General features: G+C 40.8%; 1 protein-coding gene across 1 annotated transcript in view; it reads right to left on the bottom strand.

Moving 5' to 3' along the window:
- DCC (DCC netrin 1 receptor) overlaps window positions 1-19,077 on the bottom strand; it is a 593,999-nt gene that overhangs the window by 61,650 nt on the left and 513,272 nt on the right. Inside the window, exons 16-20 of the mRNA XM_026092248.1 lie at window positions 17,611-17,706; window positions 12,672-12,910; window positions 8,604-8,742; window positions 4,791-4,898; window positions 1,070-1,264 (exon numbers count right to left, since the gene is read on the bottom strand). Of these exons, the coding sequence (XP_025948033.1) occupies window positions 1,070-1,264; window positions 4,791-4,898; window positions 8,604-8,742; window positions 12,672-12,910; window positions 17,611-17,706 (777 nt within the window). The remainder of the gene's footprint in view (window positions 1-1,069; window positions 1,265-4,790; window positions 4,899-8,603; window positions 8,743-12,671; window positions 12,911-17,610; window positions 17,707-19,077) is intronic.

Raw genomic sequence — 19,077 nt, 5'->3', positions numbered from 1 at the left:
GAATYGGAACATTAATTCCAAACCTCTCTCATGCAGGTTTGAATCTGAATTTCCCTCCAGTTGTGACTTTTCAGGTCTGACTTAGCTCCAGGGTCAATTACTTTCTACCAGGTTGTTATTTTTATATACAAATCTCTGGAATTTCTCTAGAAAGGACAGAGAAATAAAATGTTTTCCTGTATGCCATGCTACTTTCCTAGAATGGGTTCACTGTTTATGTCATTTGATTTTTTTCATTAATTACACATCTTTCTTAAAGTAATTTTATCTTTTGTGCAAAGAAATGAGTGACAGTTAAAATATAAGGAGTAGAGCTGCTGCAAACATCCTGCTTCCCACTCACGGTAATATTGCTTACATCTTACTAACTAATAATTTATGGGTAGATCACGCTAGGCCTTCATACAGGTAGGCAGCAGGGATGATATTAGAGGATATCTCTCCACGTTAATTTGAAATGCAGCYTGTTACCTGCACAGTCCTTTGCTTTCATAAACGCAATGGCCCTGTTAAAACATCTGCCAAAGCACTAGCCAACAAGATGGGTGGYCCTGTTTCACCTGCTCCTTCTTTCCAGTCACTAAGGAAGAGGTATCGGGTGTTGATTTGTCAGCTGTTAACGGCAGGTACCAAAAAATACCTGGAGCAATGTTCCCCACGCAAAGCTGGATTGCATCTCAGACAGCTTGCGGAGTTTTCCAAGCAGCATTTTGCATGCTGACTCCACTGATCTGAGGGTGAGTCATCACCACTTCCCACAGCCACCAGAGGATCCAAAACGACAAGGTATCTCCCCAGAGAAATCCCATCCCATCCAATTAGCTTTACTATTGATGGCAAAAAGTTAGGTGGTGTCAGAATGCTTTCCCCTAGTTGATTGAATTTAAAAATATAGCTGCTGCCTCATTATGTGGTTTACTTTTGTCAACTGCTGTACATAGCGTTTTGCTTTTATCTCTCAGTAAGTAGTAGGATTTCTTCTAGCTGACATGGAATTAATTGCAAAGCTCCTACTGAGGCATAAGAAAATCCTACGTATCATTAACATCCACATGACAACGTTTCAAACCTTTCAGCGTCCGGAAGAAAATCGGATCAGAGAGAGGCCCCACTCCTTTGGCATTGCGAGCCTGGATTCGGAAGTAGTAAACGGTGTCTAGGTTGAGGTCCATGATTTGGTGGGTAAGTCGGTCACCGCTGATGGACTCCATAATCCAGTCGTCAATGGGAGCATTCTTGTCCAAAGTATAGAAGAGGATGTAAGCTGAATAAACACAGCCTCTCAGTTAGTACTTAAGTCACATTTAACCTGCTTGCTTTACCAAATGCAAACAAAATTCAGATTTCTGAACAATTAGTGCTTTCTTTAAAAAAAAACAGTAATTGCAGGTCTCTTGATCAAAACAGTTTCAATGAATGTTTTGACAATTAATTAATATTTGTCTATTTTTAGAACAAAACAACAATTACAATATTCCCCGTAAAAATATATTTAGCAAATATAAAAATATATAACACATTAAAACATTCTGTTACGTGTACATTTGCCAAATTCAGGTGCATGATTCAGTCTGATAGCCATCATAAACCCTACAGTATAAGTCTTTAGCGTTTCAGTGCCAAAATAAAACCAAATGGCATTGATGATGCGCATCATTTACTGGGGGCTCCTGAGAAGCCATGCAGTATTTCTTGGCAACTTTATGGGAAAGCATTTGGGGGAAAAGAACGAAGAATTCAAAACTCAGAGCTTTGGTAACTCAAAGTACTATAGTCCCTATCAAATAAACAGAAAACAGAACCTGCAGCTTAAATCCTGCAATGGTAGCTCACAACCAGGCCCCCACGCTCTCCTACCATTGTGGGCCAGGTCCATGCAGGTGGGTGGATTTGAGTTTTCAGGCCACCAGTTTCATTTTAAAACTCAAAGCTGAAGGCCACGCAAGTGCAAGTGTTAGGAAACAATAATAGTTTCTATGAGTAATCTTCCCGGCAAATTAGAGTTTGGAGAGAAGGAAAGTCCTGTTCTCGAGTGAAATGTCTGTAGGTGAGGCCTCCAATGCCTCTGCGGCAACTGAACCTCACGCAGGGACCCCCAACACCTGCAGCTGCCTAACTTCAGAAATACCTATTTTTGTTGTTCTCAGAGGCTGCCTGGCAAGCACAGAAACACCCAGCCCACACAAGCAGATCTCTAGCTCTTGCCTAAGCTCTGCTGCTACCAAAAGACGGAGTTGAAGGGCGTCTCAATGCCACGTAAGCAGCTCCAAGGCCAGCCCTGTAGGTATGCTTTGGAAACATGTCACGCGCACAGGAGCAAAGCTGAGTTTTGTGGAAATCGTAACACTTGCTATCGTTTTTCTGCAATGAAAAGGGAAAGACTTGGTGCCGGCAGGAAAACACGTGGATCCAATTCCCTCCTCAGCCAGCCGGAGGATATTCAACACCGTAATTCTCATTTTATTCTATAACCAGGTTTGAATTGCTTCAAGCATAAGAGGAAACTGAACTAAGGGCTTCTGTCCCCTTGGGTACGTACTTGACGACAGCGCTATTAAATGAAAGAGGAACAGCAGCACATTTTAAAGAGAAGAAATTTGCCTGAGACAGGTATCTCCTCCCTGAGTAACGCACCATGTATGTGCAAGCCCAGGTCCCTCCCACTGACTAACTGCACAAGGACTTTTGCCACCCAAATCGTCCCACGTGGCTGAGACACCTACCTAGGAGTGGCAATGCTCAAGAGTTGTAGTATGCAAAGGAAACCGTCCGCGGCTGGCGTTACGGGCCCTGCCACAGGAGCTGAGGAGCYTACGCAGGTATTCTGCCCTTTATTTTTGTGCCTAGATCCTAAGTCGCTACAAAACTGGAATAAGCCTTATTATCGCTTTTCCCCTATTCTTTTTTGAAACCAAAATGCTTTTCAAAACTCTCATTCCGCACGAATAGTTACGCTGATCAGGGAAAAGCAGTGTTAGGATGAAAACGGAAAGGTTCTTTTTTTTTCTTTTTGCACGTTTTGCATTATAGGGCTTTATTTGGAGAACTGTAGTTTGGAGTTACTAAGCAGTTTCTCTGGCCATGACATGTGAACTAATAAAGATGAAGATATGACAGCCACTGTCATATATTAACACAAATACATTTGCTCAAGCATTTGCAGGAATGAACATTTGTTTGTTAGAGACATTTCTGCTCTCCACAGGGAGTTATTTTCCTTGCTTGACATGTCTAAGAAACATCTGACCACATATGCAGCAAAAAATCCTAGAGTTGTTCTTCAAACAAGTACCACAACCACGCAGTTTGTGCACTGGCATCAGGAGACCCAGCCCGCTCTCGGGGCTGACTGCTGTACGGAAAAGCTCTATACAAGTTGCCACCGCTGAGTCATTTTACACCTTGGAAATCAGGAAAGCTTTTATTTTATTCTGTCTTTTAGTCACCGGGGAATCAGGATCATTGAGCGCTCATTTTATTGTATTGTCCATTAGAACGATCATTTCTCTAGTAATTAAATTAGGCTAATGTAAACAGAACCATTTCATTGAAATATCCTCCTTTTAGACATGGTCACTGAATGTAAAGTTCTGATTATAATGTATTATAATCATATTATAAGTGAAATTATATAATAATACATTACACATTACACTTATAATACACTTTTTTATATATATATATATATATACACACGCACATATATATACATACACACACGGTTAAGCAATTCTAACCTATGAATTGTTATTGCTGGGCAATGATCAAATAGAAATATATCTTTATTTTATTGGTAATATAAAGTGGGATACTTTCCCGGTGGAACTCACAATAGCTCACTTGATGCCTGTGAAGCCACACTAATTCACAATAGCCAAAAATCTGATCTAGTGCTCTTTACTTCTAATTGCTCACACAAGACATTATTCTGAAGCACTCTTGCTCTTACCTTTATATTTCTCAATACTTCAGCAGTGTGTAGCTGGGATTATTAATAGTAATGGTGACGTGTACACACTTTCTCCCACATGAAAAAAATATGTTGTAGAACTTGCCTAAGCCAATTGTTTGTAGTAATGAGAACATAATGTGCACATTTTTGAAGTTGAACAATATTTCTCCTAATAATTATACGCCTCTGAGATGTCTATTAAAGCCTAAAGTGATCATTTAAATGCAAAATCTCAGATAGAACTCGACTATATTTTTCATACWAAATTAACATTATGGGCTTGTAATGGATGTCTTAATTAGGTGCCAAGGTTATATCTGATATTTTGGAAAATAAAATCTGTCATTGTGAAGCATCCATTAAGTTCAGTTTTTGTCAGTAAATATTAGGTTTTTTTCTGATCATCATTGCTTTAAATTGTTATTGTATAGCTAAATATCTACCAATAAATCCTACCATTATGTGCAGTACCAAGCAACCTATCATTATGTATATTACATATTGCATTATTGCCAAACAAACTACTTATTAGTCATTCCTAATTACCATTGAGCAGCACATACCCCCAAACCTTTGCTTAAAATGCTGCATTTTTATCTTAATTAGTATTCTTAGCATTTAAACATAAAAGATTTATATCCACTGAGTTTTAAATCTTGCAGTATCTCTAACTGAACTGACTCCTAGACCAAGTTGGCTGATAAAAGTAAGAAAAAATAAAATAAAGTCAGATCAAATAGCATTCTGGAAATGAACAGAGATGTTTCCAGGAAAACAAGGAACGAATGCTCAGAACAGTAAAATGAAAAGGAGGACACAGGATAATGTAAACGTTTACCAGTAATTTTTCCATTGGCTTCTAACGGCGGCTGCCAGCTGACAATGACAGCTCGGGGCTTCCCCTCCCGTGTAATGACTGTCAAATCCTTGGGCGCAGAGGTTGGAGCTGAAAAGAACGAAAATAATTGAAAACAGAAGTTATTCACCTTCCCTTCACTTCCTTATATACTGTAACAGAAATGAACTACTCAGTAGGCATTTACCGCTTTCTTAGATCCTTTCAAAGGCAGGGATCCTTAGATACATTTCAAATATGTAATGCATGATTTGTCTGGAAGTGAAATTATAATAATGGCAATTGTACAAAACACTACGTGGAGATACATAAGGATTTGCTGAACAGCACTTATCCTCCTACAGCTAATGTTGGTCCTTATATCTAAATAATCACTGAGGTATTCAAGTACATCTAATGCACTTTGGGAGCCCAATACATTTAATAACAGTAATAATATTGTGGCTTCTCTATTAAGAATATCTTTAGGTACCTACCGGTATAAAACCAAATGCAACTGTGTATGTTTATTAAATACATGCTCAACTTTGGACATTTTAGACTTGAGGACAAATTTTTAGCTTTTGTATATTCACTGTATAAGGACGGAAGGCTGGACTTCTGAGTTGATGTGTGACCCAGACTGAGCGTCTGCTTTGCACCCTGCTCTACTAACCGCTGCCCACAGTCTTACACAGTGTCTCAGACATTTTAAGATGATATCCTAAGACTATGAAGGAGAAAGGAAAAAATGACAATTATTAAAAAAAAATCCAGGAGTGAGGAATATTATATTGGTGCTGGGCTCACTGTTCATTTATTTGGTTTGACACAGGCTGCTGATAACTTAGAGCTTATGCATAACATAACAGCATGGAGAACACAGCATACGATTATCACAACGTACGAGTCCTACACCTATTTCCACTAACAACTTTTTTTGAATGTCTGAAGAACTGCTTCAAAGTCATTTTATGAAGTATTGTTTTTAAAATCAGTTGGGTTATGCTGAGCTAAAGCAGTCCAATCTAAACACAAATCTTAGAATGAGAAACCTGCAACAATCCTAAGGAACTGGAGAGAAGGGAACGGCCAGCCACCACATGGGCTCCCATCACAAACAATCTGGGACAAATGCTCTCCTGCTATTTGCATCACTTGAGCTTTTCAGAAGGAGAATCCCAAGCAACCAAGAAATGAATACAAGGAAAACGAACGTTTTTCCTACCAATGGTATTTCACTAAGGAGGTGACAGGTCACCAGCTGATGCTCTTTGGGGCAGATAGGCCTGGCCATGGTAGACTGTTGATGGCATGGCTGGGACATGTTCAATCTCGTACGTCCAGAGCCAGCACCACTGGGACTCCCAATGTCTAGCTCCAGCCTTGTCCTCCTGTCTGCTCTTAGCCAAATGCATCTTTCTTAGCCTGAAGTAGGCAGGCCGAAAAACAAAAGCGTAGCCCTTTGAGAAGCCTCTAGAGCCTAAGTGATGCATAGCAGGACGTGACCTCTGGCACTAGGGAAGGTTGCGTTACGCCAGAGGCCTCCAGAGGGTTGTCCTGCCTTTAAAGGCTCCTCAGCTTCCACCCAGGCTGGGGCAACGGCTCAGCAGTTTGAACACAGCGCACTAGAAGAAACGTCCTGGACTGCCTTGCTATTTCAGGGAACTGCCAATGATATCCCTTTCATAAACTAATCAAACTTGATTTTAAAAGTAAAATTTTCCTTCTCTTTACTTTTACTAAGTCTGTTCTGCAATATTCTCCAGCATCACACACATGATTGTATTTCTACCTAAGTGCATCCATCCATTCATATGCAAACAGCATCTTTACTTTACACACTGTTTTCCTTTCTCTGCTATTTACCCTCTTGACATATTTTCATGCACTAATCCTTTCCCTTACTAGATTTTTGACTTTTGTGATGCTAAACTACTAAAGTTGGTAAGTTTCCTCCTGTAACGTAGGCTTTCCATTCTGATGATTGATTACGAGTCCTGTTGAGTGGCTGAAGTCGAGCTCTGCTTTCAGCAGATTGTGAACATAAGATACCATGAGAAAAAACAAAGTTTTAGATGTTTCCCTTAGCACTCATTAACACCCCTCACATTGGTAAGACTTGTGTAGGCAGATCTGGGGAAGGGACTTAGCTCTGAGAGATGCTTTTGAATTATGGCCATAACAATTCTCCCTAGCCCATGTTAGTAACCTCTAGTGAATTCTATACTGAAGTTGATATGAACATTTTTAAATAACATTACTGGAAATTCAGCATGTAGAATAGATACAAAATAGGCAATAAAGATCAGCAATGCAGGATGCTCTTAATTAACAGAGCTGCTCCATCAAGCTCAGATAATTGCATTGCAATCGCATGGGAAAATCTAAGGACACATATATTCCCTCTTATTTTCCCTCAGTTAATTAACTGGCGTGTACTGTGGTTTTCATTAAAAAAAAACAAAAAACAAATCAATATTTACCAGCAGACTTTACTTGGAAGCTGTTGGTAGACACTGATTTGTAATGGTACCTACAGTGTTTTCAAGGCCATTAGTCACCCTTGGAAAAATATAGTACTTATTACATTGGTGTCCAAATGTATGTACTGCTATCTACAAGAGCTGAAGAAGAAAAATATTCTAAGCAAAACTACGTTCTTATCCATGGACAAGGGAATATATCATGATACACAGGAAATCACAAAGACTGTGGAAAATCTACTGGTTTTACAGTATACAGCCTCACTGTAAGAGAGGAGAGGCTGGAAGCATGGGTTGCCACTGCCAAAAGGAATAAAAAGGCAGGTAGCTGGGGTTGCGGAGCTCAGCTAGAATTAGACAGAGCAAGCAAAGACTTCTTGATCTTCCCCCCGCTCAGGGGCTGCTGCTCTCTGCTGCTGAGGTCTGGCAGTTCAGTGGAGTTACTTAAAAGTAAATCTACTCTACATTTTCACAAAAGGGGCTCAACAGCTTATTCTAAATGTACAGCAAACTTAATGGAAAACACTAGTCTTTCTCAAAGACAGCTGAGGGAATTCTGTGATCAGAATACACACTTGCATTAATGCCTACAGGATAACTGAAAGTAAAGCCCAGGCATACTATTCCCCTATTGCAGCTACTTTGTAGGTATACAAGAGAGAAAGAAAAAATAAAGTTTTGGACAGTATCGTCTCACCTACAGAGATCTCTAAGTCTCCAGCCCTTTTCAAATATTTTTATCCCACCGAACCACTGCTGCATGTAATATGCATCTGGTGTCTGTTATCAAAATTGCATACAGTCTCCTTCAGAATCTGAAGTAGCTTCCAGGTAATAGCTTTCGACTTGAAAAATACCACTGGAACATTTGAGAATAGCAGCTATTTAAATCTTTAAAGTGTATTCATTTATTATAAGTATATTGTTAATATTAATGATGGCTGTTTGCTGGAAATTACATATAGATGTATAAAGACACTGAGCATAGGAAAGATGCCTTACCCGACCAGTCAGAAGGGCCTTTATACAAGATAACGTGTTCTCCAGAGGAGATAATTGTGTCTTTGCATTGAATAATGTAGAGGCTGAAAAGACTGCTCACTTGACTTTCTTTTTCTTGCTCTCACCTGATCTTAGGTTTCTTTGAAAACTGAAAACTGTTCTAAATCACTAACATCAAAGGTCATATACTGTATTTATGGGGCAAGGCATACACTGAGTTTCAGAACTTGAAAGCTCCTTTTTACTGATTTATACACTAATGTATGTAATTAAACAAACAAACAAACAAACAAAACCCCCAGAACCGTTTCAGCAAGTCTTGACGTACCTGCTTCATAGGTTGTGGCGTGTGCGGTCATGCTCCACGTGCTCGACCGCCGACCTTTGGTGACCATGACGGAGAACTCGTACATGGTGTTTGGCTTAAGGCCTATCACGGTGTGACTCAAAGCTGTTGTATCTGCTGACTGCAAAGAGAAGCAGGGGATAACATCTTTAAAGCAACTCCTTCTGCTTGTAACTAAGCAAAACACCGTCCCAATGAATGCCCTTTGCAAGCAGAATAGTTCTATTGCCACTGCATACCTTAATGGAACTATTTCTAGTACCATAAATATGATGCTAAACTTGGTGCCTATAATTTAGGCAGTTAAATAAATTCTTGTGATGCTTTCTCTTTCTCTTTTCCCAGGCAAAGCAATTTGTGATGCATTTTTTTTCAAATGCAAATTGAAAGCTAACACTATGGCCTTCATCTATGCCCATATGAGGAAAAAAATAGGAACATTTCCATAACTTAAACATTCATTTCCAGCCTCTTTGATGGGTTTCTTCTAAAAAAACCCCATGCTTTTAATATGTACTGATTCTTAGTAGAGGCACAGTGGAGCCTCTAGTAACAGTCTCGACCAAGGCTTTCCAGCTCCTGGGCTTAACACTTTCACAATGGAAGAGATCGAAATATGTCCAGGACGCATGGATAAAGATGTATTTTTGTATTCACAAAACACTTTTTTTTGGTTAAATATATATGTTTTTATATTATACTCGAAACATATTATTGATTTGCTTCACTACGATTTGTAATGAACAGTGAAACATGTCGAGGTTGATATGAATATTAAATAGATCATTTGTATTTAGCTGATTTAGCTTTTTACCTCAGCCCAGAGTAAGGAACAGTTTGACAGAAACTGCACTAATATCAACGGAGACAAGCAAGAAGAGAGCCTGATTAAAAATGGTACACCCAGCTTCTAATGCACTACAGAATAAAGCAGTAATTTTCATGGGGAAGGGGGAGAAATTTACTTTTGAGACACGTTAATGAATGTACAATGCAAGTCTGCAGGGTATGGTGTTTTATCATGAGTGCTCTGACAGATATTTTGCATATTATTTAATAGGAAGGCTTAATGCAATACAAGATTTTATCATCTTCATACTTAACTAAAGTTCCTAGTCCTTGGAAACGAGCAGTTTTGCAACTTATTTGTGCTAAGACTCCAACATGGAGCCTTTCTTTATAAAAAGCCTTATTGAAGCAAAGACAGTGCTTATAACCTAAGTGTTTATAAACTACTCAGCCAGGACAAAGATGGAAAAATCTACCTGTTAGCATTTACAGAAATTATTCTTCAACTAAAGGCCAGATTTCAAAATAGTGAATAATAATTTTCTCCCCAGAGTAGATTTTGGAAGAAATGAAATGATTTGTGGCATAAAATACTGTTCAGCATGACTGGGGGTAACTAAATTTGATAACTATCACCATGAGAGTGCTCAGATATTACACATGATCAGGAAAAATTCACAGAAAAAAACAGTAGGGGTTGAGCCTACCCCCGGACAAAATAGTCTTTAGCGGAACATAAAGACATCGGTTTCTCTTTTGTAAAAAGAAAGTTATTTGTCTCCAACTGAGTATTTTTCTTTGAATTCTTTGCTCTATACTAAATATTAGCATTTCAATAGTCTCAAACATCCTTGAAGTTAATATCATGTGGAGATGAAGGGGATACATACTGTAACAAGTACTTTAATAATGCCAGGCTATGCCTGTTTGGGCCAGTTTTGACAAAGCAAAGTTGACAAGGCAAAGTTAAATTTATAATTTTTTGACTTCAATGGGAAGGGCTAAAACCTTCATTATATTAGATTTGATATACATTTTTGAAGCCATGGGAAACTTTAATGGGAAAAATCTGAAAAGAATTGGCGATTCAAACCAAATGGATATGTGAGTGCTATGGAAGCCTGATCCAAAGCCCTCTGAAGAAAACAGAAGTTTTTCCCACTGTTTTCAAAGAATATCATAACAGGCTTCACCTTGTTTCCTTGAAAATCTGTATATTTCAAGAAAGGAGACCCTCTAGGAAGATTATTTTTCGTTTCTGCTTCTGGTTGATTAAATTGGAGTAAACAGATCAGACTAGCTCATTACATGTCATCCACAGGCTGGCCAAATTAAAGATGATAGCAAAAGAAAGGTAATTTCAGTCTTGTTTCTCTCGCTTCTCTGAACTGATAAAGTTTGAGAGCAAAGTTTCTCATGAGCATCCCATGATCGTACACCTCAACATTTTTCTGTCCAGTACAAGTTAATTCAATCCACACTTCTCCTGTTTTCTGGCTTATTTGAAATTATCCCTGGTGAATTCCCCTGCAGTGACAGTATTGCAGCTGCCCTGCTAGGTCCCACCTGTGCCATGCTTATGGGGACAACAGAAAAAAAATGTGTAATTGACTGTGAGTAGCATAACATAATGCTGTTTTTTTCCTGGAGCTTTGATTTCACCGCAAGAGTTATTTTCATAACTGAGACCTGTGAATCACTGTGCTATAGTCCTCATTTTGTGGGGTATGGAGATCCATCTCTGAATAAGAGTCAGATCAAGCTATGGTATTCAAAACATTACACTGCGTCATTCTGCAATCCTTAATTACAGGAGAATTTATTACAACTGTTAACAAATCTCAAGTATATGCTGCATAAGCATACAAAATTGTGGTTATTAAGAAGCCTAATATTGGTGTTCATCACTTCAGGACCTGAGGCTATGAGAAGTATGGTAATAGGTGTAAGACTGAGGCAAGAACATTTACTCCTTGTAAAGATGAACAATTATTTAAATGCTATACAGTAGGTCAGTACCTGCAGCAAAAAGAGAGCTGACCTGAGTCTCCTCTCAGCTAACATAAATGCAAATCGGGAGTAATGCAACTGAAATCGATAGCTGCGGTGGCAGAGAGCCAGTGCAAGCACCGTGCTGAGCGCCAGCGAGCCCTGTTCGGGCAGGAGAAGTGCAAAGGCAACAGCTGAAAAATTGAATTGGGAAAAGGGACTGAAGGCAACACCTTTTCATTCTCACTTCTTCCAAAAATTAGCTGAGAAAGAACTAGGAATTAAGAGTCTGCCAGGCAGGTATGCAGAAGTATTTTGAACCTGAAAGAGGCAGCTAGTCATCTTCTGGATTTGAGAAAGGCCAGCCTATATTTAGACACGTAATGCAAGGTCGAAGCTGAGGAGCCACAGTGCTGTACAGAGCACGGCCTGTTCTGCAGCCCTAATAAAAAGCAGTTGTACGACCTTGATGTTGTTAGGATAGAGATCAGTCAAAAATGGGGAATCCACTTGCAGTATAAAACTATATCCATAGCAAACAACTGAGTAGGGATCAATGTAACCCAGCAGGCAAGAGAAGACAACTCTTATCAAAGGGCATGGCAGGAAGGACATGCTCACTCTGGGGCAGGTGGATTTTATATGAGATGCAATATAAAAGCTGACAACAGTGTGCAGAAAGATTGCTCATTTTTCAAAAACAAGCAAACAAAAAAAGCCTAAACTCCCTGTTTGTTCCTTTCCACTCCCTGGCTCACCATAGTTCTTTGCTGTACCACACGCGGTTTAACACTGGTTTTATTAACATTAGGACTTGAAAAAAATATGCATATAGAAAGTAGTATACTCCTGCTGCTGTCACATACATTCAAATTCAGAAGTTTTCTGATAAACTAACCTTAATTTTTGCTGTAGGGGATTATTTAACATGGGTCGAATTTTCCTATGGTGTGGGTGGTATTGAACTTGCTATGCCTCCCTATACATGCTACACTGCTGTGTTATCACATCTGCGACTATCTAATTTAAATCTAATTGGTAAAGATTAAAGCTCAAAACTTCCAACAACTGGCATATGGAATTAAAATATAGCATTTTCATGAAACCAAACACAGGGGGTTGTACCAAGCAGTAGTTACTCAGGCTAGTCTCCCCTTGATTGACATGGGAATTTTGGCTGAGGGAAGTTCCTAAAAGCCAATTTAGAGTCTTTGCAAATAAAATAGGAACACATGAAATAGCTCATCAATTCATAATGTGTTAAAATTTCACCTTGTATTTAGCACTCGTAGAATAGCTGGTTCTCCATCGGACAGTGTAAAAGCGAACCTCAGTAGTCTTTTGGTTCTTTGGGACAGAGTTGTCTGCCCAGATGACCCTCACTGCGTCATGGGTAAGTGCAACAGCCTGGACACCTACTGGTGGGAGCATGGGGGTGGAGATATCTGGGACTGAGGTAGGGAAATCATCAAGCAAAGGATAAAAATCAACTTCTAATGGATCAATGGGGTCTGGGTTCATACATCACCAAATGAGCATTCCAAAACAAAGGAATAGGTAGTTAAACAGAAAAAAAGAAAACAAAACACAAACAGCCACCAAGGGGCACACATCACGATGGGTTAAATGCATGGCATTAATGAGGAGGAGGAACATGAGAAGAACAAAAAGAAAGGCATTAATGCAAAATGAAGACACATCAACAGCATTTCAGTTACATTACTATAATAAAACTAACCAGCACTAAGTGCTCTTTTTCAAAACTTGTTCAAATACTTTCAGGTATGCTTTGTTTTCTTCACATAAGATGAAGTCAGAATGTACAGTTTCTCCTTAAAATGATTTACAATTTCTGAAAAAATTAAAGTGCACGAATGATACATTATTAGAAACACCTACAAAGTAGAGAGTGCGTCATCCTCAAACCTGTTTTTATAGACATGTCACACACTCGTGTGTAGGAGTTTACCTATACTTTTCTCTTTCTCTGCAGACTCCTTTGTTGTTTTAGGCTCTTCAGAGGAACATACTCTGCATCTGCCCAAACATTTGTTAGGCAAAACAGAACATAAAAATTTCAATACTAAAATGAGGATTTTGCAATTGTTGATCTAATAGTGTCATCATGATAAATGTGTGCATCCAGGTATAGACATATGGATTATCTTTCTCATCTTCAAGCAGGTTTCCTCCTTGAGGAATAAGCACATTCCTTCCGTCATGTATCCGTGAKCAGGTAGCCTTTGGAGAGCAAGAGACTGAACACAATACTACACGGTCCATGCACATGGCACAACATTGTACTGTGCGAAGTTAGTATAACAGATGGGGCAAATTCTGGTGGGCTTTAATACAGAAGCAGTTGCAAACATTTCATTTCATTTCCACGAGTTCAGTTCCGAGTTGCACGCTGATGCAGCCAGTTAACTAAGGCTGTCAAGATAACTGCAGCCCCCCTTCTCCTCCCATTTCTTTTTACCTATGATTACTCTAAGTCATGGTGGCGTGAGAGAAGAACCAGACTTCAGGCCAGACTCAGAACGTGGCTTTGGTAGACTGTTCCTATGTCAGCCAGTTTAGTTAAGTACCTGAAGGTTAGGCTGAGCATAACCACGACCAACTAGTTCAGTTCCCTTAAAGTCCAGAGTATCTGGACTTCACCTCCTTGACAGCATGCCTCATCCTTGAGCAGGGCTCATCCTCTTTACAAGTGTGGGAAGGTGTCCACCTTTCACTGGGCTGCTGGCTCAAGGATGTACTCAGGAATGGAGACCTGGGCTTGAGATTTTCTCTGGAGTTGAGACCTTTTTCAGAAGGTTTGAAAACTTTTGAGAAGACCCACACCCACCAGTCCTGCGATGGGTGCTCTGCTGACAGAGCAGCCTGGGCAAGGGAACCCTCCAACTCTCCTGTTGCAACCAAGCAACTCTCCAACTAAGAGTAACGAAGTCATGGATCACAAAGGATGGTGAACAGGAGGGATCCTCTGGGAGCAGAGAATGATCTAGGCTGTTTAGCTGTACTACGGAGTCATGGGATAAAAACTCCAAAATAATTAAGAAAATCTCAGCTCTCGCCTCTCTTTGCCAAGTAGTCAAACCACTGGTTTACAGAATTAATCTCCTCCTGATTCGCATGCTGTTTGGCCCTAATGCCTTTCACACTCTCGGCTTCTCTGTGGCTCTGCTTCAGAAGAATGAAGAACTCCCTTCTTTTCCTACCACCAGAGTCCACAGACCGGTGCTTAAGGCGTTTACCTCCAACATGAGACACAGCAACATAAGTCTTCTCAGAAAAGAAAACTTACACTCCCCAGCCCCTGTGTGTTTACTCTAACCTCCGGGCTAAGGTGGGCGGCAGCAGCAGCTTCAGCACCATCACTCCTTGCTATTGCGGTCATTATTTCTAAATGAAAATGATAGTGGCCATTGTACAAATTACAATCTCTCTTCACTTTGTGCCTGAATTGTGCTGGAATTCACCAGAGACGTTTTCTGTTTAGTCTAGGCACTTCTATCCTCAGTCAAGGGTTAAGCCTCTGTGGACAACCTCAGACCTGTATTTTAAAACTACCCTTACTGTCTCATTATTTACCAATTGTGATTTTTCTAAATACAATTTCCAATGGCAGCGCGTAAAATACAGCAAAAGCATGCCAAAAGTTTTTGTCTGCCCTAAAACAATGTGCTAAGCAACTAACCAAAGCCTAAATGACTCTGCTAATTTCCTCGCTGACAGCTGCTACAGTTTGTCTGCTCCACTGCGCGCTTCAAACTTCTGACACCCTTTGATCACTTGTGTTTTTTGATTCTGTAATTCATTATTTAGAACTTCAGGAGGCCACAGCCTTGAGTGAAAACCAGAGGAGACAAGGAGGTTTAAAATGTACAATGAGCCATTGGTTCAACCGATTTCTTTTGTTGCTTCTTTCATCAAAGGCTTTTCTACATGAAGTTTGAATATGAATGCTGAAGGAAGCGAAGCAAGCTGGTGGTAGTSCTGGTGCTCCAAAAGCCAAACACCTACTCCGCATGGCGAGGGATGGGCAGCTGGATCATTTTTTGCCTAATGCCGGTGAATCGATCTTCTACAAGGTTGAAAGTTACCAGTTTCTTGTTCTGAACTGAAATTTTCCAGAATTGTCTGCAAAGTTGGGAACGGGAGCAATTCTTGTTTCTGTGTTTGCGCACATAGCTAGTGATGGAAGTTAATATGAATGGAGCTAAAGCTCATATTTTAGCACATACCGCAGATCCTTTCTCCAGTCGTTCCCATACTGAAAACGGAAGGCCTGCTGTACAGGAGATTATGAAAAGAGGCTAGGTTTAGCAAAACAAGTGGTTAGAATGAATCAACCAAGAGAGTTTGGTTTCTGAAGCATGTCATCACTGAACCAGGAAAGAGTGAAATGTCTATAATCCACCGGTGTCTGAAAATAGGTCCCTAAATACAGCCTCCATTTTCCAAAGAAGTTTCATTTGCCAGTTTTTATGCATGGACATCTGTCATTTAGAAACTGCAATCTCTTGACAAAARATAGGTTTTTTGCTCTCTTCAGAAATTCGTTTTGCTGCTGTTGTGTGCTCTGTAACTTCAGCTTACGCAATATTTACACACAACCGAGTACCAAGATACGTCCCTGTGAACGCTGGAAGGACACACATAGGGCCTGGGGCAGAGCAGCTCGGCAGCTGCCTGCAGCCCGCGGTCACCGCGGTTTCCCCCGTTGCAGAAAGCACTGGCTGAAACCTCCTGCACGGCCGCCCCCGGCTCCGGACTCCTTCCGGAGGCGGCTGCTGAGGGCCAGGAGACGGTGCTGGTTCTCCTTCCGAGACCTGCTCTTGGCCACGCAAGAGTAAGTGTCAAGCGGCAACGCCTGCGGATGCTTCGCCAAAGCCAAGCCCAAGCCCCGAGTGCCTTTTCCACCCCTGGATATCGTTTCCTTTAAATACACACATAAAATCAAATCCCAGAGGTGGACCAGGTAATATTTAAATAGAATCAACCAAGGAACAAAAGGTTTATAAAAACCCCTGTGGATCCGGAAGAAAACTCACTGGAGAACGATTTTATACGACACATGTTGTTGGCACGCTCAGCAGGAATGACCTCTGTAGACTCCAGACAAGAAATAAAATCAACAATTTTGAAGCCAGTAGCTCCCTGACAACTATTATCTCTAATGTAGTTTGTCACAGTTGCCCTTGATTGTATAATTAATCTCTTTTTTTCCTTCTTCTGACTTTCCAAGATTTCTTATGGGAATACTTCACAAAAACATATGGAGAAAAGATGKTTTTTTTCCTTTTAGAGCCACCGAACTGCCATTTGGTGCATTTATTCCTCGTGATCCACCCAAGTGAGACGGTCAGCGATTCCTTTTGCTCTCAGTGACACTGCTCCCCTTTTCAGGARGCTCTGAACACACTGGGTGAAACACAGGAAAAAACTTCACCAAATGACGGTGTTGCTCCGGAGGAAAAAGCACATTTTTTCTTCAGTTCTGCACTTTTAGTCCCTCATCAGTCCCACCCACTCACCAGTGACTACAGCCAAGCAACGAGGCGGTCCAGACAACAGCGCTGCACAAGAATAACTCTACATTTATAGCTTTGCTGCTGTCCCAACAACGCATCTATGGGAAACTGCTGCCTAAAAGCACTTTCTCCGTTAGCACTGGCTAATCTCTCCCGTAAGCCTCCTCCTGCGAGGTAATTCTTATAAATATGTTCCTTAATCTTACCCAGCCCCTCTAAGTGCTTCTGTTAATGTGCCTGGTGAGAGTTTGTTTTTAACGAATTCATTTTAATTTAAGATATTTTAAAAATAAAAGATACAGAAAATAATTACGTCTGGGTATCGTTCATTTTAATAGCCGCTATTCTAAGCTGATCTCTGTATATTTAAATTGTCTGGGAGTCATGCTTCTCCCAAGCCAAAGCGCCCCAACGAGCAAGCGTTTGTGAGCATCCCATTATTTCATAGCTGCTGGGAAAAAAAATAGAGAGCAAACATCTGGAAAGGGTAATTAATTCATTCTAGCTGTATAGTTACAACACAGTGGAAAATGAACCTGATTTATTCTAGCAGGGACTTGGGGGTTGCACAGCTCTCCATTGCCTTGGCCAAAATGTTTTTGCCGGATGCGCCCGTCTGCAAGGTTAATGTCAGGTGATGTGGGACGGAGCACGGACCAGCATCTCCCACTCACCTGTCATGGACCGGGTGGTCGCGCTTTCGTACAGGGGGACTCCCTCACCCGCGTTGTTGAAGGCCTTTAGGGAAATGACATAGTGGGAACTCGGCTCTGCAGGAGAAAACAAAGAGGGCAAGACAAAGTGCACAGTGTTAGAGTCGGACGTGGGATGCACAGCGGGTAAGCGTTCTCCTGGAAAAAAAAAAAAGGAGAAAACAAATAAAGTTAAGCAAACACCTGTGCAGAACAAACAACCAGCACGACGGTTATCCTTCATTTTTTGTTCCCTTTCCAAAATCTTTCCTCACCTCAGTCTTTTGATGGTATCTCGGGCTTTCGAGAGCTAAAGTTCTCCTTTACATCAGCAGCAGCTTTGCCCACATAAGAGACCTGGGACTGGCTTTGCGTGACCAGCGCTAACACGAGCCACAGCACCCAGCAGACGGGACGCCTGGGACGGTGCCGGGGGCGAGCGGCTGGCGCGGCACCCATGGAGCAGCCGAAGGCAGCGCCCGGCTCCCGCGGGAAGGCAGGACCTGGCGGTGCAGCACGTCGGGCTGCTTCAGCCGGCTCCAAAAGTCTCCTGTGCCCGTTTGGGAGGAGACGGATTAGGGTCCCATTTTCCTGGGATTCTGCAACGCTTTTCGGTGAACCTTAGGCATTAATTTCTCCAGGGCTACAGCGGCGGCATGTTTGGTTCGTAACCCAAATTAGAGCAGCCCACGCGCCACCGTAACCGCTTTTCCTGGGTATTTGTTTCAGTAGAGAGGTTAGTTTTGTTTGTACAGAAGAAAATTAGAGCTGCCTATGTTGGGCGCTCGTGCACGTGGTGAACGTGGGAACTGCCGTCTCACGGTGCTTTGGTGAAAAAAAGAAATGTTTGCGYGTGGGAAGGCACTTAGTAATGCGGCATTGCAAAAGAGCTGCTGCACGCTTACATAGTTCATCTACAGTAATGCCAAAAGAGCGCAGCGTGATTACTACTATTACAGTAAATCTGAAATGAATTAATAAACTTTAAGTACTTGTTCTATGTTGTTACTAATATCCTTCCCACCCACATATTTTAAACTTAATTTTATGTCCAGTAGAAATGGGGACATATCTGTTCAATATTCAGGTAACTTCTGTGCTAATTTCCCAAAAGAGCTAAACTTTAAAAATTGCCAAATGAATGACTGGTGCATTAATAACTCCCTACGCTAAGTATTGTATGGCTATTAATTCAGTTAGTATTCATTGTAATGTCATTAGTCATGAGGAAATTATTTTGTATTCACAGAGATGTAGTATATATTTTCATATGATTTCCACTATCTATTAGCATGCTACTTTTAATTTCTAATTTAAGCATTGCAACCCTCCAGATTCCATATTAAGATTTATTTATTGAGATATGAGGTCGTTGTTTAGCTGAGTATTTAATAATGGCACATTCTGTAGCTTCTGCATAAGAAAAAGAAATTCATATGCACAAGCGTA

This window comes from Apteryx rowi, unplaced genomic scaffold (assembly GCF_003343035.1).
Source record: "Apteryx rowi isolate R43461 unplaced genomic scaffold, aptRow1 scaffold_95, whole genome shotgun sequence".
NCBI lineage: Eukaryota > Metazoa > Chordata > Aves > Apterygiformes > Apterygidae > Apteryx > Apteryx rowi.
The sequence above is the reverse complement of the archived record's forward strand: the minus strand, read 5'-3'. Positions and strand labels throughout refer to the sequence as shown.